Here is a 25,454-nt window from a genome sequence, read left to right as displayed (position 1 = left end):
AATGATCTTCCTTGTTCGTGGATAAGGAGAATTAACGCAGTAAAAATGCCATCTTACCAAAAGCAATTTACAGATTCAATGTAATCCTTGTCAAAATACCTACACAATTTTTTAAAGACATTGAAAGATCAATTCTCAACTTCATATGGAAAAACTAAAAACCTAGAATAACTAAAACAATCCTGTACAATAAAAGATCCTCTGGAAGAATCTCCATATCTGATCTCAAGCTGAACTATAGAGCAACAGTAACTAAAACAGCATGGTACTGGCACAGCAATAGGCTGGTTAATCAATGAAATCAAATCAAAGACCCAGAAATGAATCCACACACATATGGGCACTTGATTTGTGACAATGAAGCCAAATCTAGTCAGTGGAAAAAGTAGCATATTTAAGCAATGGTGCTGATCTAACTGGATGTCTACATGTGGAAAAATGCAATTAGATCCATATTTATCACCATGCACAAAACTCAAGTCCAAATGGATTAAAGACTTCAATATAAAACCAGAGACAGTAAATCTGTTAGAAGATAAAGTGGCACAGGAGACAACTTCCTGAACAGAACACCAACAGCCCAGGCCTAAATGTCAACAATTAATAAATGGGACCTCATGAGGCTGAGAAGCTTCTGTAAAGCAGAAGACACTGTCAAGAGAACACAGCGACAGCCTGTAGATTGGGAAAAGATCTTCACCAACCTTTCATCTGACAAAGATCTAATATCCAAAATATATAAAGAATTCAAGAAACTAAACACCACCAAACTCAACAACCCAATTATGAAATGGAGCTCAGAACTAAACAGAGAATTCTCAACAGAGGAATATCGAATGGCTAAGAAACACTTAAGGAGATGCTCAACGTCTTTAGTCATCTGAGAAATGCAAATTAAATGACTCTGAGTTTCCATCTTACTCCCATCAAAGTGGCCAAGATCAAAACTCAAGTGAAACACATGCTAGTGAGGATGTAGAGAAAGGGGATCATTCCTTCATTGCTGGTGGGAATGCAAATTTGTACAACCACTTTGGAAATCTATCTCATGCTTTCTCAAAAAACTGGGAATAGGGCTTCCTCAAGACACAGTTATTCTACTCCTTGGAATATACCCAGAAGATTCTCCACCACACAAAAAAGGACATATATTCAACCATGCTCATAGCAGTCTTATTTATAATGGCCAGAACCTGGAAATAACCTAAGTGTCCCTCAGTAAAAGAATGGATCAAGAAACTGTTGTACATTTACACTATGTAACACTACTCAGCTATTAAATACAAGGTAATCCTTAAGTTTTTGACAAATGGATTGAACTAGAAATGATCATAATGAGTGAGTTAACCCAGAAGCAGAAAGAGTCAAATGGTGTATATTCACATGTATCTGGACACTAGCCCAAGGGACATGTCCCATGAAAGTCTTCACTTCCCAAAGAAAGTGGGACGGAGGGGAGGACATCCTACTGGAACTCTAGGTGAGAGAAGCATGGTAGAATGGGGAAATAGAAGGATCCAGAGGGTCCTAGAAACCTACAAGAACATGATGATGGGCAGATCTGGGCCCAGGGGTCCTGCTCAAACTACGGCACCAGCCAATGACAATACGTGCAATAAACTTCGAACCCCTACCCAGATCTAGCCAATGGACTAGGACATTCTCCACAGTTGAGTGGAGATCAGGTAGTGACTCCGACACGAACTCTAGTGCCCCATATTTGACCACATTCCCTTAGTGAGGAGGCCTGGTGGCAGCGCTCAGAGGAATGATAAGCAGGCTACCAAGATGAGACGTGATAGCCTATGAGCATATAGTGGGAGAAGAGGTCCCCCTTGGTCACAGACATAGAGGAGGGGAATAGGGTGAAAAAGGGAGGGAGGGAGGAATGGGAGGACACAAGGGATGGGATAACAATTGAGATGTAATCTGAATAAATTAATTAAATAGTAACAAAGAAAGATGAATAGTAACAAATGATGTACTAAATGCAAGAAATATAGGCATTTTCTTCTATGGGTGGTATGAAAAAGTTGCCAATTTAATATATAAAGCCTTTAAAACTTTGTTGACTGTAGTGAACGTTTCACCACTTTGTTTTTGTACATTAACACTCTTTGGGGGATATTATGCAGCATATAGCAAAAAGAACTTAACTCTTGGGGCTTAGATTCTTTAAATGTAATTTTGATATAATTCCACTAATTATTAATCATGGCTAATGTTGTTTCACCTTCTTATCATTGATTATGTTCCCCACCTAAGTTTCTTCCTTAATCAAAAATCATTTGGGCATGTGATGAGGCAAATCATTGATGTGTATATGAGAAGTGCTATCAGGACTATTAGTGATCTCATCATTTAACTGCAGCATCAGAAAAGCTCAGTTTTGAAAAGAAAGGCAACTTATTAGGATCATATCTAAAAGAAGATTATAGTATCATTTACTGCTTTGTGGCATAGTAGGTACTTCATAATTCCACGTGTACTTACTATATATAAACACATCACAAGTATATGCATATGTATGTATGCTGTGATAGTCTATAATAACTTTTCATTTGTTTTAGAACTACCTCAAACTATACTTAAACAATAAGGATTTTACATTAAGGAGTTTGGTATTTTCTTACCCTCATTCCTTCAAATCTAGACAAGGCTCTTAGGGGTCTTAGAGCCCTCAGTGTCCGTAGGGATTTAATAGGACCAAGTTCTGAGTATCCAAGAGTGTTGGCTACTAAAGTAACCAGAGATACCTGCAAAAAATGACATTTTCAGTAACAATTTTAATGAAGTAACAGACACAGAAAATTCAGTTATAAACTGCACTAAAATAAAACAACAAAAAGTATGTAATTTTGTATATAAACCTATCTAGTCAGCCCCCAATAGGTAAGAAAGAAGCTTTTCAAAGAAAATAGGTTTTATGGAAGGTTAAAATAATGGAAAGAAGAAAGGTTACTTATTATAACACCTAAATAGAAACAGCACACACAATATTTCTATGTAGTAATTACTGATTATCTAATTGTTTATTATGTCTGAACATTTAATAACAACAACCAATAAATTGTCTATTAAAATAAAACTAATGTCACACCTAAGTGTGCTTCCAAAGCTGTTATAAAAGTATGTTAAAAGCTTAAATATATACAAACATGAGTGTAGCCTGTATTTAGAAAGCCACCTGAAGATTCATGACTGAGATCAGGACAATTTCCAAACGAGATTGCTTATTGCCTTCAATTTGCCAAGTTTGTCACCAAAGATCTGCTTATAATAATTTATGGAAAGGAATTGTGAATTATACTGAAGTTAGACTGAGGATAGATGACTCACTGCTTAACAGTCAACCTAAATATATAACAATTTCATCATGGCATGGCCTAGCCACCACATGACAATGCTATAGGAATGTGTGCTCTTCTCAAGAGTTATTTCAAAAGAAAGAACACTTGCAGAAAGGAAATCATCGTCCCTTGTGGAACAGCACAGTGAGTTCCGCAGTGAAGAACAAATCTATCTCTGAGTGAGTTCCATCTCTGAGTAATTTCTGTTTATTATTTACCATAGCAGGCACTTATCTAAGGATGATGTCTTCAACACAAGAGAAATGCAATGTCAAGGAGACTCAGAATTTCTAGAGAGGAGTAGATTTGGGTCAGTTTCTACTTAATGGTTTAGAGAACAAAAGCTTCATTGCTCAGAAGTTCACTGCTGCTGCTAGTGACAGGTAAACTGTTCTGTGGAATAGATGTCCTTGTGGAGGCACTTCAGAATATCCTACCAAATAGAACTTACATTTCGAACAGCCTACAGCAAGTTGGGCCCATGACGCTTTCCATTTCTAAACTGATTCAACCATGCACGTCAATTATTTCCCACTTAAGAAACAAAGGTATGCTCTCTTTTTCATAAGGAAGATTTTAAAAATTATTACTTAAAATTTGAACATTCTTTAACAGCAGGATTTTCCTTCAAACTTTTGCTGAATGTTCTGAAAACAAATATGTGATAATCTTGAGACACACTGCAACTCAGTCCATAACTTAGAACATATGCTCATGTCCCCACACGTATTTTGTTATTTTTTTTTTCAATTTTAAAAGTATTTCTTATATCTCTGGGGACTATTATAATTTCTCATTTCATTTCCTTCCCCTATTTCCTCTCATTTTAATAAACCAACCTACATCCACCTTAAACTTGAAAGTCATCTTTTAGTAAAAACAAACTAGATTCATTCTTGTTTATAATTAAAAGTGTTTCTCAAGGATTGAGAAACCTTAACCTTAACCTCAAATGGTTCTACATTACATTTTCCAGGAAACAGCAACCATGCCTTTGTTTCAAAAGGTTTTGACCATCTGCTGTTATGATCATTTTGCAAGCATGTCTTTGTTTCAAGAGGTTGTTGTGCTCTGTGTCTGCAACCTGACCTATTTGCCTGCCAAACCCCCCATTTGGAAATCCCCTACTTCTCGACTGTAAAATTCCTTATCTTACCCATGTCCAATAATGATCTCTTGAACCTCATTTTTATCCAGAGACAACCCATGTACATGAATTTTTAAAAAGCTTGTTCTAACTAACTGATTGCTATAATTAATATGGCCATGATGATTTGGGGCAGTGGCCTTTTCCCTCAGATTTATGGGATTAAGAATATACCCCCTTCTCCTTTTTTCTTCATGGCCTCTTTTTTCATTAATTATTGTCACATGTATATTCCTAAATACATAAACTTTCTAGGAACATCAGAAACTACACCAGAAAGTTTTACTAACATGACTGCCTGCACCTTTGAGCTGAACAAAAACAACCCTAGATAGACTAATGTGGACTGTGTTGGAGGGAAGCTGGAAGTGCAGTAGTTAGTGCATATGTATATGACATTGTCAACAAATCAAACTAATAAGGAAGCAGTGACAACAATTCACCATCTCCTCATCATTTACTTTTCTCTGTTGAATACTGAGCAGTGTGAATACCTCACACATGGTAGGTGCCCCCAGCTCCCAAATCATTTATCAATTGTTTAAAATAACATGTAAACTATTCTTATGCCTTTTCCATCATCTAAGTCCTAAAATGTTCTCTGAATTTATTGAAGTAACTAATGATGACTTTAATCCTTTGCTGCCCTTCTATAGGGGTTGGTAGTTGATAATTAGTGAAAAATGATAAAAGGGATTCATTTTTTTTTATTTCTCTGTGACTATGATTGAGACAAATATTCCCTTGCCTTTTCTTATCTGTATCATAGAATTCACCTTAATTCTGAATTTTTACTTAAAGTTCAACTACTATGTCAGACAACTTGAATATCTCCCCTTCATCTCTGAAATTAAGGTTGTGAAAATTATTATCCTCTCCCTTAGAAACATTCATTTGTCATTTTCTGTTTCTATCTCTCAAGGATTCTCTTGTATTTAATTATTTTGTTAATGTTAACTGGAATGATATTTAAATCACGTGAATTTTTAAGAAAACTGTTTTTTGAACCATATGTAAGTATTTTTCCAACATGTATGTCTGTTCACCATGTGTGTGTAGTGCCCATGTAGTCCAGGAGAAAGAATCATATTACCTGAGATAGGTGTTTATAGAGGGTTGTGAGTCACCATGTGGGTGCTGAGAATCAAAGCTAGGTCCTCTGGAAGAGAAGCCAGTGCTCTTAGCCTTTGAGCCATCTCTCTAGTCTCACATAACGTGTAGTTTTAAAATTACATTTCTTTCATTTTGGGGAAACATATGCAAGGATAAGTTCCAAGTGTTAGAGAAGGGTAGAAGGGAAGTGACAGTGGTTGAAAAATTACTGTTCTATTCATTAAAAACATATCTCTATAATCTAAATTAATATTCCTAAAAACATAAGCTTCTCGCCTTAAAAAAGAAGAAGATGACAAAGTGATAATATAGAAAAGCATCTGTGAGAACAAACCACTTAAATCACTCATTAAACTCTCTTCTAAAATACTTACATCAACAATTAAGAAGTCCAGCCAGCACCAGGCATTGGTGAAATATGTTTTATACCCATAGGCCACCCATTTGAGAAGCATTTCCAGAATGAAGATGTAGGTGAATATTTTGTCAGCGTACTCCAAGATAATCTTAATGGTCTTTTTCTTTTCAATATATATATCTTCAAAGGCCTGTAGAAACATCATTCGAATTTCAATTCATGTACAGTCTAATATTTATGATTCAGTGGAGAAGCAGAAAAGATAGTTCTGGTGAGGACATCACAGAAAACAACGGTGTGAAAAGCACTTGGCTAGCTTTCCTCTACTTTGCAGCTCCTGTGTAAAATTTAGTTATACAATCTTTTCATTGTGTCCAGTGGCACAGAGATGGCAAAAGAATGAAATTACATGTGATCCTCTGACAGAGTGATGTCTCTAAAACTAAAGAGTTCTTACTTCACCTGTCTGTCCTTTTTTTTTTTCTTTTCCCTCCATTCAAATGGAAAATATCCTAATCTTTTTGAACCTCATTCCAGGGTCAGTTCCTCTTATAGACCTTTGTAGACCAGCACTCTACTTCATAGCCACCTACAAGGTCAGGAACCTCCTTTAGCGCTCTTGCTCCATGCAAGTAGAATTTACACTCCTCAAAAACTTCTAAGAATGGCAACGATAAGGCAGTCATAGCCATAAGTTCTCTCGGAAATAATTTAAGTAGATATAGAGACTTGAACTAATGGATGTATTTAAAATGGCTGTTAATCAAAGCCCATATGAATTTGGTTTTTTTGCTACTCACCTTGTTGGAGGAAATGAGAGCTAGAAAGGATTGCTTTACTGATTAACTTGTCCATGCTCACAGACTGCACAGACTACATTCATCCTTGCCTCCCGCTCCCCAAATCTGTGTCAGTACTTTTAAAAAATGATCCTTAGCCCCCCCCCCTTTTTTTTTCCAACTGTTGACTCCAATACTGAAACAAACTGAGAAGCAAGGTAAAAAAAGAATGGGCAGTTCTGCTAAGATGCACAACACTGCCTAATATTCTAATAGTAAGCAGGACTGAGGTGGGGTGGGGGTCAGGGAGAAGGCTAGCTCTGGAGATTTTCATGTGCCTTTCTCCAAGTTCTAGAGGACTCATGCAAACTGTCTAAGCAGAAACCGTATCTCCAAAATACAGCAAGGATGGGATGTGGTGCCAAAGAAGGCTGCTCTTAGAATTAAGGTACAGGTTTCAAGAGAGGAACAGTGAATCTTGGTGACAAGATAAGATGTTTGGGCTGGAGAGGTGGCTTAGAGGTTAAGAGCACCTGCTGCTCTTCTGAAGACTCTTCTGAGTTCAATTCCCAGCAACCACATGGTGGCTCACAACCATCTATAATGAGATCTGGCGCCCTCTCCTGGCGTGTAGGTGTACATGCAGGAAGAGCACTGTATATGTAAATAAATCTTTTAGAAAAAAGATGCTCCTCTTGAGATATTTCACTGTGCCTTGCCCCAGAGCCAGGCTCCTGAACTCAGATTCATGGTCTCAGTTTCCAAGGCCAGCCAACTTTGTGGTTGTAGAAACATAAAGTCAAGGAAAGACTTAGGCTTTAGACTTTATTACTCCTCATTTCAGGTAATACTTGTTTATTTCTTTTACTTTTTGGTGTGTTTTCTGTCTCGGTTAAAGAAGAAGTGATTTTGCAGTTATAACTGACATTTACTGTATTTGAGATATGGAAAAACATATTAAATTTTGTGTTTAGTGTCTTTGTTAAGTGATGGAGTTTTATACTTCTCAGAAATTTTTAAGAATTTAATGAGAAAAATATTTATTAAAATTATAAGATATGGTAATTATTTGCCATATTATAACTATCATTTGCATTTATTTGACAGATAAGAGTTTCAAAAAACTCTTTCACTTGGAAAACTACTTGAGCAAAAACACCAACAAACTGAGAGCCTGTTTCCTTGCTTTTTGTGATTTGTTTAATTGATTGGAGATCCCTCCTTCCAGAATGTCATTCTCTTTTGTGCACATTTTAAGAAAAGTGATAGTTATAATATGTTGGACACATATATGACTTAGAATAAGACAAAGTAAGAGACTTTATTGGTTATTATGGGCTTGAGATATACTAGATAAGACTCAGATATATGTTCTGAAGGCACATTCTGTTTCTAATTTCTAAGAGATTAGACTTGCTAAGAAATCAGTACTCTGTAGTTCTGGGCTCTTCTCATATAGTATATGAAGAATGCAGGGTTCCCAAAAACACCACGCAGAGAGAAATTGCAGGCTTTTCTTGGTGATAAATATAAATGCAAAAATTATCCACAAATCATTTTCAAATGAGATTCAAAATTATATGAAGCAGATCATCATGACCAAGTTGGCTTCATTCCACAGATGCAGGATTAGTTCAACATATGTAAATAAATAAATATATATATTTCATCACATAAATCAGCTCAGACATAAATCATGGAAATTCATCAACGAATGATGAAAAGATCATCGACAAATCTCCATGGTAAAGGTCATAGAGGCTAGGGACGGCGGAAACATTCCTCCACACGACAAATGCTATGCATTACAAACCTTTAGTCAGTGTCACACTAGATGTAGAAAAACTCAGGCTTCTCCTACTATAATCAGGAAGACCTCAGCCCACTCTTTCCATTCCTATACGGCACAGTGTTTGGAATGCTACTCTAAAGCAATATGACAAAAGAAGGAAATAAAAGAGCTACGGATGCAGGAAGAAAAGGTCAAAGTATTCCTACTTGCACATGAGTTTGATTTTATATCTAAGTAACCTTACAGACTCTCCTAAAAAAAACCTCTCAGATCTGGTAAGCATTTCAAAAACAACATGGCAAAATCCAGATGGCCCAAAGGTTAAGGACATATTGCTCTTGCAGAAGACCTGAATTCGGTTCACAGCACCCACAATGGGTGACTCACATCATCCATAACTCCACTTCCAATGATCAGATGCCCCTTCCTGGCATCTGTGGGCATGTTTTGCACTCTCACATGTCTGCAACACACAATAAACAATAAAATAAATCTTAAATAAGTCAGTAGCCTTTTTATATACAACAGCTATAGTGCTAAGAAAGAAGTCAGAAGGAACCACATTCACAGTAGCCAAATGATTAATCCTTCAGCAAAGTCTGCCATACTTCCCTTTCATTTTTTTCATGTGTAAAGATACTAACTTATGACTCCAGTCTTCGACTCACTCACCAGAGCTCCACTGCTGAGCAGGATCATGAGAACAATGAAGCTTTCAAACCAACTGTGTTCAACTATCCTGTAGCATGTCTTCCTGATGGTCCACCAGACTTTCCCTTTCCCAGAGTCAACATTAACTTGGCAGCATGGAAATCTCCTCACACAACCTGGCAAGAACAATGTGCGTAGAATACCTTGATAATCTAGTAAGAAGCTTAGAATATATTAATAAGGGACAGCTTTCTCACACAATCACATCGTCTTCTTTCATTTTCTAATTTTGAAGGCATTTCTTAGTATCTGCCAATTATTTCTCTAACTCAGAACATATTTGCCATGTGCGATTTTCTGATTTATTGGTTTCTTCTACACTATTTAAATTATTTAATGAATAAATGAATGAATGAATGGGAGAAATGTAACAGTGAAGCAAAACTAATTTCAAAGCTTCCTTTGCTGACAGATAATGCAGTTTGACACACTTCTACTCCTGAATTCAAAACTTGTCTGTTTTTCCAATTTTTTGTTATATTTCCTTTTTAGCATATATCTGTATTATTACATATAAATAAAATAAACCACATGCAGCAAGAAGAACCACTGAGGGGCTAGAAGTATGGTTCAACTGGTAGAATGTTTGCAAAGCAAACATGAAGCCTTGTTTGGTCCTGCAATCATGCAATCAGGTGGAGGCAGTGAGCCTGCACACCTGTAATCCAAGCAAGAGGATCAGAAGCTCAGTGACATCGTTGGTAACATATCAAATTTGATGGAGTAAACACAAACACAAGACAAAACATTTTGTGAGACGATATTCTAGACAATATTGAGAAAAGTAATAAGAAGTCTTGAAAGTAACATAAAAAGGTAAATGTCATTAGATAATGCAAATAAATATATTTTTATCTGTTCTAAGTTTAAAAGATTTGAAATGGGACTCATAGTTTTCTTGCTAGAAATACTGAGGACAATTTTATTTCAAATGTTTATGCTTATTCATTCTTTTTATACACCAAATGTTTTAGTGTATCTTTGTATATAGTTTTTTCTCTGCAGGGGATTGGTTTTTTATTTTATTCAGGTTGAGTAGGCACAGAAATTAATGTAATCAATGAATAAGCCAACTAAAACCACAGACATAGGGATCATTTAGGAAGAATGAAGCACTCTACATGACCTGGCTTGCATATTGAAAAAGAAGTCAGAAGAGGTTGCCTGGAAGAGGCAGAGCCTGAAATAAATCAATATATCAGTATGAGAAAGAGTTTGGTTTCAGTAAAAGCAAGAATTTGGAAGGAGATCCATTGCAACGTGCGTCAGACAAAGTCATTGTTAGCATTGGAGCAGTGATGCTCTTAGAGATACAAGTGAGAGATGCATGGTTATGGTAATTGGACAGATTATGAAACAGTTTTATTCTGCCTCAAGGAATTATATCATATAGATCAAGGTTTAGGAGTAAGTGATGGCTATGAAGAATGATATAGGCAATTTCATTAGTTATCCTCAATAGTATATGGTGCTGGTGTGTGGAAGAGAAATTAAAGCCATAGAGTTTATAAGGTTCTAATACTGTATCCTTGCCCAGGGGAAAGAGTAATGAGAAATTAGAGCAATAGCAGATTCAAGACATTTGTCTTGTATCATCAGCAGGATTTAGTGACTGAAGGTCATAAAAATGACTTTAGAACCTCATAAAAATATGAGGTTCTTTGGTGACTGATGAGTTAGTGATCTCAGTAAATCTTCTAACATAGGTATGGGGTAAATATTTGAAGTCTGAATCGGAAAGTCAGAGGGGAAATGTGGGCTAGAAATGATTAGGATAAGTGTACCAGAGATCAAGACTTTTTCATGCAAGTCACAGAAACAAAATATTTAAGAATGGGATCACTCACATCTGGAACACCTTGTGACAATACCACTAGGAGGGCACAGGATTCAGTCGCTTGCTGGAACCATAGTGGTTCATGATCACTTGGGAAACTATCAGGAACTTTTGAAATGTGCTGGCTAATGTCACCATTGTAAGAGATTAAATTAAATAAACCTAGAATTCAAGACTTTTCTTTCTAAGTAGAAAGTGTTAGGAATTCATCCTTTCCTAATTATTGTTCTCTGTCTCATACTCTTGAGGCTGCATGTGGCTTTTCCTTTCGGATGGTGGAACGTGTCATGCTATTTGGCTTCTGTGTATCCTACATTCAGCAAGGTCATAGCCATGGTGTGAAACCAGCTTGGCAGAAACCTTTAAACAGTAAAAACCATCATAGGTAATTGTTGGGGACTTAGTGTGTGTGTGTGTGTGTGTGTGTGTGTGTGTGTGTGTGTGTGTGTGTGTATGTCTTTGTGTACCTGTAACGAAATGATGGGGGCCATGTTAATGAAGTAGATAAACAGTAAGTCTATGTTATGTTTATGGAAAGCAGAAGTCATTGAGAAAAGCTTTCTCATTCCTCAACCTCCATTATGTAGTTAGTAAAAAATTGTTCAAATCATTAATGCAGGAGTGAAATTATGTTTATTTCAGTAACTAATATATATCAAGACATTGACTGGTTCTCATGAACTATATTTACTCAATTGCAATGATAGGCAGTTACAGAATTCAACATTAGCATTCTATAAGACACAATTACACATGTGGATTGTCGTAGTCACATATAATATTATTTCTTAATTTTGTACATATCAACTTCAGAAATTCTTATACTAAAATGCTATGTGCAGATGTATTTTTTTTTTTTTCTTGGACAGCCAGTTGCTAAGCATTGACCTGAATACCACTGGGACCAGTGGAAGGAAGGAGGAGACACAATGGAAGTGGCTAGTGTAGTTCATGGAAAGCCAGGATGCTACAATGATGGGCCAGTGATGGACAGGCGAACGGAAGTGTGAACACGATGGGCCAGACAATCAGCATTGCAAATTTAAAACATTTATTAAATTGTTCAACTTAATAAAAAACCAACCAGAATTACTATTAAAAAGAATCGTTGGAGGAGAAATTAATGTTAACCAAGATTTTGCTACTTGAGATGTACTTTTGATGGTCTTAAAATGGAAAGAAATACTGGTTTTTTTGTTGTTGTTGTTTTGTTTTGTTTGTTTGTTTTTATGACTACAGAAAAGAAAACACCATGCATTGCAATTAGAAAAGTAAGGAAAGTTTTGTCTGAGGCAAAGCTTCACAAACACTGCCTCTAGGGTTTCCCAGACCATGGAGAATTTCTCTCTTATTTGAGGCAGGAGTGCTCAGTCGCCTGCCTGACTTTCATGCAAAGGCAAATCCTCAGGGATTTCCAACCTAGCTGGTTAGCAAGCTTATCATACCTTCTCTTTAGAATGACTATTAATTAAACGTAAACACCACAGTATCTCTAAACAGCCTAATGAGTCCCAGAGGGTCAGATCTTTGTCTTTAGGGTGGGTTCGTTAGTTTGCTTTGTGATGCATTACATAAAGTCTAGGCAGGGTTTCATCATGTTAAAACAATGTGCCCAATAACAAAGAAACCACCTAAGGACAGCATACCACTGAGTATTACAATGTAATCAATATAATCAATGTAAATCAATCAATAGGAAAACAAGCTTTTTAATACTTTAATTAAAAGTGTCTATATGTTCTGAAACAAATATTTCATTCATAATTTCCTCTCAAAATAAGGCAAAGACTGAATGGAGTTGCTTATTCTATTATCAAGGTGAGAATTGGTTATTAGTTGTTTGTACAAAGAGTTGATGAACTCAGAATATTTTTAAAGAGAAGACAAACTGGGCCCACCTCCACAATGAACTGAAAATCCATGATTTTTAGAAAAAGAGGTTACACTTTAAATCAGATTCTGATTATATAAATTACTAATTGAGTAACTCCAAAAGAGCACAATATAGAAATAATCGGTTTGTCATACTCATCGTCACCTTCTTCTCTAAGATATTAAGAACAGTGCACCACATCATGACACCTCAGGAAGGAGGCAGAAGTCTTGAATTACAAAGCCATGACCCAGTAATCTGCGTTTCCTCCAAGAAATCACTAAGAGTGTGCGGTCGTCACCTACCTGCTCTCTCTTAAGATTGCATGCCATGAGACTTCATAATTAGGTCCTTGCTGCCATTCAAGTCTGTGACAGGCACCTGGGATGGGTTTATTACGTCTACCATGTTGAATTTTATCTCTCGTTGCCTGTCAGTCTTTCAATAGATACTGGTTCCTTGACTTTCCTCAAATGTTAGATCTATTTCACCAGAGAGAAGTGCCTCTGTTGACCTTCAAAAATCATTTCTTCATTTATTTGCCTAGCCCACTTAATTTTTTTTCTAGGCCTGATCAAAAGTTACCTTTATAAAAAAGGTCTCCAGGAGTCACAGTACTTACAGGATGGGCCTTTTCTTAGTAGTTCCCTTTCCCTTTTGATCTGCTTATTTATAGATGCTTATTTACAAAAGAGGCATTGTTTTATTCATCTCTATCATATTCCAGTGCATAGAAGCCCCCATGATGTACACAGAATTTACTAATTGTTTATTGGTTAAATAAATGAGTGAGTGACTCAGTGGTTCAGAGACTGAGCAAAAGTGGTTCCCCTGTTTTCCAGGCTGAGCCTGATACTGAAATATGTCCTGGCAACACTATAGATTCTCTAGTGGTAACCACAACAGGTCCTGGCAGCAGTGTAGAGTCTCCAGGAATACATTCCATGGTATCATTTAAGAGATACTGTGTCTCGGTCATCTTTCATGTGTCTAGACCTAGCTGATTTCAAAATGTGCTATCAGAACATATTTTTCTACAACTAGTCTAAATTTAGAAAGTATTAAGACTCTCAGACTAACCCAAAATTATTCTCATTGATGTTTTGTAGAATTAAAAACAATCTCTATAAAGTTCTGAGTAAGATGATTCTTATAGTTGGAAGTAGCATAATTAATCCATTATATTGAGCCTAAATGTGTTTTTCTAAGACTTTTCTCTGGTTTAAAGTGGTAAACTGATTAGCTCAATTTCATTCTAGTTATGCTATGATGTTAAGTAAATTAGTTTTATTTACTTAACTAAGTAATTAACTAAATAATGTTAGTCCTAAACTGGACAGGGGAAATCTTGACAAAAATTGTACAACTGTATTTTTACATGGTTGTTAAACAACTTGCTGAGAAAAAAAGTCATACATTTGGATTAAATTCCTTTTGTTTGTTCTAAAACAAGGTCTCCTGGAGCCCAGGCTACTTGAAGCTAAACTCTGAACTCTTGACCTTTCTGCTTCCACCTCCTAATGACTGGGATTGTAGGCACTTGTCACCTTTCTGATGGAAGGAAAACTTTCAATATTTTTTTTTTAACCTAGCTCCTCTTAAGAAAACTCCATGGCTCTGCCGACAGCACTAATCCCTGTAAACACAAAATACATAGACAGGTAATAACATAAGCTCCTTTGCTTCTCATATAAAATAAATCTACTGTGTATTTAAAAAGAATCCAAGTATCACTGTAGTCTAGATACCTTTATTTTCCAGTCACATGGCCTAATACGTGAGTGTTATAGGAGAAGTTTTAAGGAAATTGTGAAGGCTAAAAGCAAGTCAGTAATTTCTAAAGAGAACATTGGTGTAGGTAATCCAATGGGTAGACTGAGTCGGTGGCCTTGGTGTTAGTACAGTTTTTATTGTGGAATTGTTAAAATGCTTGAAAACATTTAGAAAGATACAAGATAAGTAGTCTGTTGACTAATTCATAAGTATTATGTCATGTGAAATTTTCAGTATTCATATATACGGCATGTTATTTCTACTTTGTTTTAAATCTGAAATTCCAGGTTTTAAAATTATGCTCTCTCTTTCAGAGGCAGTTAAGGATGAATGAATTAAAATGCATGTCTACCAGGGTCAAAATTTGTGCCTTATTATTAGATGGAACTTTTGCCTGGACCCCAATTTGTGGTTTTATTTAGGTGGTATATGCTTATTTAGATAGAATTGCATACTTTTCTAAAACATTATCATATGTTTTAATTTGAATGAAGTTCCTGGAAAATTCTAAGAGCATTATGAAGTTTAGTATGGCAGAAAGTGAAAAGGAGTAAGAAGGCTTATTGTGAGAAGTAAATGGTAAACTATAGTCAGGATATATTGCTTGAAAATTTTTATTTTTCTGTAGAAGAAATATATTAAAAAAGTAAATAGAAAGCCCAAATGTAGCAGGCTTTCCATGCGAGGCTGAGGACCTCAGCCTCTGGTTCAATTGCTCAGGAAATCCCCAAATTTTTAGCATGCCTCAGAATCTCCTCAGATTTGAGTCTACCTCCGTGTTTCTGTGAACTAGAGACTGAAAGAGATTAAGGTTTCAAAGTAGTTTATTGTGTAGAACGTGATGTTATGAGTTAAAGACTAGAATAAGTTAAAGATATGTAAGACATGTCACATCAACTTTCAACTTTTAGACATGTACATATTAAAATTTATAAGCTTTATTGTTAAAAACTTGCAAATAAATAAAAACATAAAAATCAAAATTAAGTGGACTCAAAGTCTATATCATTCCTCCTCTATAAAGTTAGAATAGGTATTCAGAATGGAGGTTGTGTAGCTTCACAGTAAATATCATACTTTCAGTATTGAATATAGTTTATTCAGTACTCACTCACCACCAAAAGCAGAAAGAAAATCATGGTAGAAATCAAACTAGGAAAATTTCTAGTTTTGCATCCTCTTTCATAACAGTATTCATTACTTGCATCCAGACTTTCCTCCTCACCTTAGGATTAGCCTTCTTGTCCTCTATATTAATGTTATGCTGTCTCCACATACTCAATTATTACACCAACACATATCTTATTGTCTTTTTTTATTCTTTGACTGGATGACCTCACTTAATACTATACATTATCTGTTCATCCATTTTTCCTGCAAAAATTTAAATGTTCTTAGTATACGTGTGTGTGTGTGTGTGTGTGTGTGTGTATGTGTGTGTGCACACACACATGTATGTGTATGCATGTGCATGCCAATGTTTGCACAGTGAAAAAAGAAGCAATAAATATGGGGTTGCAAATATCTCTGTTATGGAGTCTTCTCTGGGTATATGGCCAGGAGTGGTATATGATACGTGAAACTTGAATGCTTCAAGGAATATCTGATATGACCAGCAGGCTCTTGTTAAGCAGATTGAGCTCTCAAGAGTAAGGCCAAAGATACACATATTTACTTAAAGGCATAATAGGCCAGGAACGCTCACTGAAGCCACAGGCACGGTTTAAAACCTCTCTGGTTTCCAGACTGGCATTTCAGTATGGCATTGCTTATAGGACGCATTAAAAGTTGTCCTTAAAGAAACAGAAAAAGACTTTATTACTCTCAGAGAAGTAGAAGAAAAACAATGGTGGGATGCTCTGCGTCCTCTGAAACTAGGCTAGGGATGACTTTTGAGACATAGCAGTCAATCATATTAAATTACTTCCCTTAGGGAGATAACACTGAAGAAATCCAAAGAATTTAGTCTTTTTTTTTGGTTTTTGGAAACAAGGTTTCTCTGTGTAGCCTTGGCCATCCTGGACTCACTTTGTAGACCAGGCTGGCCTCGAACTCACAGTGATCTGCCTGCCTCTGGCTCTTGAGTGCTGGGATTAAAGGCGTGCGCCATCATGCCGGCTCGAATTATTTAGTCTTAACGGATCGCTTTAATGTTTGAAACAAAGAGAAACGCTAGCAACACCTAGTAATCCATTAAATCAGATGGACTGAGACTCTTGGATCAAGAGCACGCTTCGGAGATCAGAAACACCCTCTTTAGGCAAAGAGTTCCCAGATAGCATTACGTTCAAAGCGTCAGTGAAAAGTGAGAGTTCCGGCTTTGCCCTTACCGTCTGTAAAACACGCTTCTGGCTCGTCTGCATTTACAGGCTCGGCTTCTGCTTCTTCTCCTTCTCCTGGCAGAGGGTTATCCACTGTGCTGCACTCCGAGGAGCTCGATCGGTGCCGTCTCTACAAAGGAATTCACCACACCCCACCGAACAGGTCATTTAGCGAATGTTCAAGTGTGACAGCAAGCCTCATTTAATGACCAGTCATGCAAAGTATCATGAAGAATGTTTAACAGCGTGGTGACTATAAAAACATAGAAACACATGTTGAGGCCAAGTTACCCTATGGCACATCTACAATTAATCTTTCTATCTACACATCTTGCAAAAATAAAATAAAATAAATTCTGGAATGCTATTAAGTAAACATTTGGGCAAAGCTCGCAAGAGGGAGCATTTTGTGTTAAGAATAATTTGGGAAGTTATGGGTCACACTTATTTTTATTATCTTAATACCGACTTATGTGCAGTTAATTTGGGGGACAGAGCTGACCTCTGGGAACATTACTAAGCAAGTGTCAAGTTTCCAATGTTGTATGTCTAAACGGACAGAGCTGATAGTTGCCAGAAAAGCAATTTAATTAGTTGAGATTTCAAAACTGTGCAATAATATCTAAATATGTTCTGTTTACTTTCAGGACAGAATAGGGAGCAGGATGCTATAGATAGAAAGTCTTTAAACAAGACAAATAGAAAATAAACTGTATTGGAATCCAAATGTTAAGGACTGTACCAACACCACCCATTTTAATATCAAAGTTTACTGTCGAAAGAGAAGATCTTAAAGTATTATTTTTTCAAGGCAAAAAGAGTGGCCACTTAAGGGAGCATCACATGCAAATGCGGAAACAAAAATCCAACGGAAGTAAACATGGCAGACTCAGACACGACAGCGTTGAACTTGAGATTATGATCACTGTGCTGATCACAATGCAGACAGGCTCTCCCCCCCCCAAACTTTACAATCAAGCAGTATGTCTACACCTATACACACATACACAGGAGACTCAGATACAGTACATCCGCTACCAGCAGCAAAACTCAGCCAAGTTCCTGATATCGGTTTACAGAGGGGTGGAGCGTCACTCTAATGGAAGGGTTCATTTATGATCCTTACTTGCTAAACAACATGTGAATATGGGAAGCTACTGCTTATCATAAAAATGCTTCACTTATTAAGATGATAATGTCTGTTTAAGCAAATTCAGGTGCTAATATAAAAATGTTCATTTTAATGATCCTTTGTTAATAAATTTGTGTCTAAAGTATTCATTTTAAAATGGACTTTGAGGTTCTTATGAACCTACACTGAAATCTTAGTGTTATAATAATCACACATCCCTCATCAGCCAAACAAGCACTGGTATGCTGCACAGATGGAATATTGGTTAAGTCCTTTTTATAACACCTTATTAAATGACTTATTAAATGACTGCTTCAGTAGATATGCCATCTCTACTAGTGAAAGCTTTCATTATTAAGATCAGTTATAAAGGTGGGCTGCAGAAAGTAGGTCAGTTAAAGTACCTTAAACTGAAATGGAGAAATATTAATTAAATAAGTCTTAGTGAAAGCGTACTTAGCATCACTATGTTGATCTTACTGAGGCGTGGGAGGTGGGAAACTATGAGCAGACTGTATTGTATGAAAAGATTAATTTCAAAAAAATCGTGTTAATAAAGACTTATCCCAGGCTACATTAAATATTCTGTAGGAGTTAAAGCTTCAAAATAAATACCAGTATACCAAATAATAGTTCTTAGAAGACACTTAAAATGATTACTGTTTTATATCATGGTAAGTCTATAAAAAAAAACATTTTTTTACTAGACATAAAACATTACAATTATCTGATGATCTCAGTTTTTACTTCAAAGCTTCAGTGAACTGTTACCGAGGAACCAAAGACCAGACCGTGATTCTACGGAGAAGACAGCATCCTTACACCCTGTGATAGAAATCCATGGCTTTCATTTGGACCCAAAACAGTGGGAAAAACTACTGACAACAAGAACATAAAGAACTTCCCTGTGGTAAGTCAGAATATTAACAATAGTGTAGTTAGAACAGTTTTCCTTCAGCTGGTAGCAGCTTGTAAATAGAACTAATCTAATTTGCATTTGGACAGAATTTTGAGAGGCTAAATAGTGAAAGCATAGTTACTATCTCTGTGTGGAGCCTACTGAGGTGTTGGTAGAGTGGAAACCATGAGCAGACTATATTGTATGAAAACTAATTTCAATAAAAGAGCATTAGTAAATATTTATCCGTTACATTATAAGCAAGGAAAACTTTAGGCCATTTTATATAGTGTCTCTTTCTATTGAAACCTCTTTTAACAGATAATGATTTTATGTCAATTAAATTTAGAGTTTGGCTCAGCAATAATAACTATACCCTATTATTGTTCACTAGTTTAAAATTTTTCATTATCTCCAATATGAATTATATTAATTTATATAACAAGTCAGATAATTATGGTCAATATTTAATGTACTATTTATTCACAAGTAACTAATTATGTTTGTTATATTAAAATACATATATGTAATGTGTAAGCTTTTGCAAACTTTGATATTTCATAGGGACTTTTAAAAACATCTTTATGAGCAAAAGGTGATGCCTATAACATAATTTTTATCTTGAGGTAAAAAATATCACTTAATGAATACAGCAGGATCCTCTAACTTTAACACTTAAATCTGTAATATTTATTTTTATGATTCAGAAAGATTATTCCAGCCTTTGCCGTATTTTCTACAATCTTATAATTATTATATTTTAAAACTCTTTATCAATTTTAAAGTTTTCTTTGGGGTTAGATATGAAAGGTGAATCAAATAATATTAGTAATTTAATATTAGGATATTTAATTTTATTTTAATATAATGTGAATGATATACTTTCTTAATAATTTATTTGTTTGCAATTATATATATATAAATACACACATATATATATGTTAAATGAAGGGAGGACAGAATCAAGATTGACTACTAATTATGAAGACCAGAAAATGTTCCAAAGTTGGCTTTCCTTTCTTCTAACTATGAGGTTGACTATAAATGTATTTTAATAGTATTTCTTTTATTTCAATGAAAATAATGCATTTGATTCAAAATTATAGAAAAATAAAAGTCATCTCCACTTTCTCCTTTACTCATATCTACATCTATATTTATATTATCCATATCTCTATCATCTACTTATCTATATATGTGTCTATAAATCTACCTATCACCTATCTATATTCTTTTTCTATTTTGCTGTGTATCAATAAAACAGTGGTTGCAAAGCTATATTTATCTCACTGTAAACATATATAGCTATAAAAGTAACCCCTTATATTATTGAAACCATGATGAAAGCAAAAGGTTTATTATTTTCTGTGGTTTTCTCTTTTATTGCCATAGAGTTTGTTTTTCCCTATTGCATGCAAGAAAAAGCCAGTTAAATATGTGCCATATTAAAAAAACTCCCTATGTTGATCAAAGACATATTTATTAATTTTATACCTGAACACCAAAGAGCACCAAAAGGCTCTTGATTAGAAAATGGACAGAAATCAATGCTATTTGGTTCTTTCTTGTGCCATAAACCAAGTATGACTATCAATCTTTCACCCAAAACCAGAAAACTATGAAAGACAAATCATGAACTGTAGAAAACACAGAATTCAACAACATTTCTCATAGTATGTCGGATACAGAAAACATCCCAATTATGCTGCATTTAGACTGCATACACATTGTAAACCTATTTGCATCACAGAAGAAAGGAAATATTCTTTAAGGAGCAGAGCCTGGCAAACTTACTCACACAAACATGAAAACAGTGGGATGTAAGGGAGAGCAAGAAGGTTGAAAGAAACAAATTGAAATGCAAGGATTGGTATTTAAGAGAACAAGTGTAGAGGGCATTAATATCAGATTAGCCCTACTATGTATACGTGAAAGAGAGCAATTTACTAGATATAGCCTCAATTTCTAGATGACTAAGCTGAGTATCCATATGAATCATTTATCTGTTTGCAACTAAAGATATAGATATATCTTTATATCTATATATATGTCTATATAAATCTATACACATTTATAGCTTTATAGATACATAAATATCTATATCTTTAGTTGCAATAAACTGTATATATACATATATACATACATATATATATATGTATGTATGTATATATGTGTGTATTAGATAAAGACCTTGCCTAAAAACATGAAAAACAAAGTCAACATTTGGGGGCATAGGAATTTGAAGTCTGCATATTTATTCATTCTAACACTCTCCCAACTGCACTATTTCAGCAAGGTGGCTGCATATTTCCTTGTTTAGATTTTGCAGTATAATCTTATAGATTTATCCTAACTAAAACAGAAGGGACATTCCCTAATAAGGCTTTCAAGGCTTCCGTGTGCCATGGTCATAAGGTGACCATGGTGAGTATTGCTACTCCGAGTGAGCTTTTCACAATGGACACCTGCTGAGAAATTCCAAGTGGGTTAGCAAGACCTAAGTGGTGCAAATGTGAAGAGAGTACAAGGTCCAAGTATACATTCAAACCCTCAAACTTCTTTACATATCATTCATAAATTCAAAACAAATCAGAAAAAAAAAACCTGTATCTGTTTGGAATTTCATTTTCCTCTAAATAAAGATTATCAGGGGAAAATTCCTAATACTAGAATAACTATCTGTGTTTGACACGTGAGTTTCAAATATTGAAGGCACAATGCACAATACAAAGTTTTCATGTATGAAAAATGCTTTCTCTCCTACCCCTGTACAGGCAGGTTGCGTCAAATTACCATGTTCCAAATCACTCTTTAAAACAGAAAGGCTCAGCTTTTACTCCGTCAAAAAATTTAATCAATAGTCTATGTATATGTATATGTATATGTGTGCCTAGGTTTGAGCATGTTAATCCAGTGTTTACAGAAGCCAGAAAAGGGCATCAAATCCTTCAAGATGGAGCTACAGGTAGTTGTGAAAAATCTGACAAAAGTGCTTGGAACTGAACAAAGATCCTCTGAGAGAGAAGCAAGCACTCTTAACCACTGAGCCACCTCTCCAGGCCCAGGGATATCATTTCTTGATTATGTATTGTGCTTCCTCTAACATGATTTTGGCAAAAAATGTATGAGTTCATAATTTAACATATATGTATACAACGTATATATTTATGTGTACATATGCAAATGCATGTTAAGTTAAAATTTTGAAATATTGTATGGTTTACTATCTTTATGTAAGTGCTATTATATGTGTGTGTGCTTTTATTTATGATCTACTTGAAGGGTATTTATTACATTGTAAAATGGTTTTCTTCAAGATTATTGAATTCAAGTAACTAGCAGTTGAAGAAGAAATATGCTATTTTTAACTCTTAACAATAACCTTGTACGCAGAACACTGAAACATCAGGTGTTATTCTTTTTATCTGTTTGTTGATTGTTCTTTTTTCCTTGTAAATTATTAGATCATTGTTCCCAGAGTGTGACTATTTCAGGGTAACATTTTGCATTCCTCATTGCACAGTGGACAACAAATAATACAAACATTTCAACAATGACAGAAAGTAAAATTATGAGCTGGATTATAAAATAAGGCCAGATTCTTAGTATGACTTTACTACCCTGTCTTTGAAAGATCATACTAAAATAAATGTTACTTGATATCAGAGAAAAATATTTTTCTTATATATGTTTTAGAAATATTAGGTAAAGCAGCCTATATCATTGTTTATGATCTTAACAAAAGTGTCTGTACCCTCCTAAATCAGAGCTGTAGAACTTATTCATCTCCACTTAAAACTAGATGCAAGGGAACCTGCACAGAGCAAAGCCTACCTTTATTGGTGAGTGATATTACTTCTGAGATTAAATGAAACTTTTCAAACACTTATTTCTCTTTGATAGGCACAGCTTATTAACATTTGCTTGATGGTTTAAATATGAATAAACACCTACGGTTTTGAATTGGTTATAAAAGCACAATGCTAGTCATTGCTGAATTATTTTAAAATTACCCAAATTTTACTCTTGGAAGTTGGGTACACTGCCTCTTTCCTATATTAAAAATGACCCTGAAAGCAGCCAAATGCTCAGTTTTAATTTTCTAATCTGTGAATACAGAGCTATGAATATAATGACCCTCTCCTGCTATGATTTTAGTGTTTACATCTAAAATATTTTCCCAGTGAAATTGGGTTCAATTAAACGTTAATATACTCAATTTAAAGACGAGAGTGGTTTTTATTTGAGGTATGATTTCAAAATATTTTACTATGGTATCCAATTTTATAATCCATCCAATAAAATTATATAGATCATGCATCAAAATCAGTTCAGGACACGTAAGAGAGTAATCAAGAAAGTCACACAAACAATGGAATAACCCCAGTGACATGCTGTGACGTCGAATCGTTGATGGAACAATTGTTATTTTTTCCCGTACTTTCTTGAAATGGATCAGGCAGAAAGATTTTGTATCTGAACAGCATGCAAGACACTGAAAAATTATCATATATGTATGATGTTTTGGGTAACCTGTGTACAAGTGGCACAGAGCTGTATCCTGAGGTTTTCCACTGTGGTTTTACCCCTGCAGAAGTGAGAAGGTTAGGCTGTGAAGCTGGGAAAGGCAGCATGAGAAGCAGTCAACTGTGGCTTCAAGGGTGTAGTAAGGTCTTACACCTGCAAGTAGAAACTAAGGATCGGTCTGAAATACATGGTATGTATTCACTGTTAGGCAGCATATTTGAAAAACAATGAAAATATAGAATGTCATTCAAGTGGAGTTTAAAATAATGATCCAGTTATATAATTGTGTTATTCAGCAAATAAACATATACACTATCCTGTGCTAAGCAATATTCATTCTTGTCCTTCAACACAATCAACATTTTAAAAATAGGTTATATACAGCATGGGCTAGGTGACAGTAATAGTATATAATTTGAGAAAGTGCTCTTATAATAAACATTTCCCAATTTACTTCTATTTGTCATGTTTAATTGCTTCAAGAGTTTAAACACCACAGGAAGAAAGTAGTACTCCCAAACCTGTCACAGCATGAGAATATACAATTTTGATTTAGATATATCAGACCAATATTTAATTGCTCAGTAAGGATGGAAAGATTTTTCAGCAAGTTTGGAACCAATCTGAAAAATGGAAATGATGCAAGTCAAATTTTCCAGAAGAGAACTAGTGCATGAAAGATCCCTGCTAAGATGAACTGACAATGAAATCTGGTCAGTCGAGAGCAGTTATGGTACAGATGATTATATTTTACAAAGTTCAATACCAAGTGAAAATATAAACTGCCCATTCATGAAAGGATGAGGAAAAAAAGCTTTGATAAAATCTAAAGAGGTACAGACTAAATAACAATGCAGAAAACATTCCAGTAAGTGGATATAAAATATTTAAGTTTGACGATTGTACATATTTAAGTAACATTTTATCAAATCAATAAAATGAATGCACTTCACATCAGGTATGCACCTCATTTTCTTCAGGGATGAGAGCTTTCAGACTTAAATGCTGGGTAGAAGTGGAGAGATAAATGCGTGAAATTAAGTAAGCATTATGAAGGCCTGGGCATTGACGTGGCACAGATGGCCAATGAATCTACCTCTGTGTGTCAGAGTTCGTTTGAGGTTCACCCCTTCCAGCCATAAGACATGAATTTCTTATTTTGGTGATCCTCGGTGGACCATGTTAGGCTCTTGCTTACTCTGCCTGTGTTACAATGGTCTGCATATTTATCTCACTTGTAAACTGTCAAGTTAAAATTATTTCATTATTTTCATCAATTAAGAGTTAATTGATGAATACACTTAATTATTACATGAACTTTTAGTGTCAACTTAAAGGTTTGAAATGTTTAATGACTATAATGTATGATTTATAATTTATGTCTTAATGCAGAGCACATATAGAAAATAGGAATCAATACTCCTGTTGTGCATGAACACAAGCAAGGGGTGACATAATTATAGTTAGTTGCATGATGTTTAGGCAATTAAAATTAATATAGGACTTGTAAAGGGCTTTTAAAAATGACTTTCTTTTTTCTTTATGTTATATTGAAATATAGGAAACTTTGAATTTGGGGATATAATATTGAATATTTGCAATTCCTTATTTTTAAACTTCATATATTCTTATTTTATGTACTTTTTAAATTCATGAAGTATAACTTTTATTTTCTTGGTAGTGTTATGTGGTATTTTTGTATATTAAGACATGATTATGGAAATACATGTCTCCCAACAGTATCCACTCTAGGTCTGTTAGAGCACAACACAATTTGGACAAATCAGTGTTACGCTTTTCTGTAATAATGCAAATCTTCATGAAGACAAAGGAGAAGCTACAA

At 35.1% G+C, this 25,454-nt stretch overlaps 2 protein-coding genes across 2 annotated transcripts in view; both read right to left on the bottom strand.

Annotated features, from left to right (window-relative positions):
• Scn9a (sodium voltage-gated channel alpha subunit 9) overlaps positions 1-25,454 on the bottom strand; it is a 156,453-nt gene that overhangs the window by 21,202 nt on the left and 109,797 nt on the right. Inside the window, exons 18-21 of the mRNA XM_051167159.1 lie at positions 17,064-17,184; positions 9,212-9,366; positions 5,985-6,158; positions 2,634-2,756 (exon numbers count right to left, since the gene is read on the bottom strand). Of these exons, the coding sequence (XP_051023116.1) occupies positions 2,634-2,756; positions 5,985-6,158; positions 9,212-9,366; positions 17,064-17,184 (573 nt within the window). The remainder of the gene's footprint in view (positions 1-2,633; positions 2,757-5,984; positions 6,159-9,211; positions 9,367-17,063; positions 17,185-25,454) is intronic.
• Positions 1-25,454, bottom strand: part of LOC127207716 (sodium channel protein type 1 subunit alpha) — a 278,089-nt gene that overhangs the window by 218,453 nt on the left and 34,182 nt on the right. The window lies entirely within an intron of this gene.

The sequence above is a fragment of the Acomys russatus genome, chromosome 24, assembly GCF_903995435.1.
Source record: "Acomys russatus chromosome 24, mAcoRus1.1, whole genome shotgun sequence".
Classification (NCBI taxonomy): domain Eukaryota; kingdom Metazoa; phylum Chordata; class Mammalia; order Rodentia; family Muridae; genus Acomys; species Acomys russatus.
This window is presented reverse-complemented; position numbering and strand designations above follow the sequence as displayed.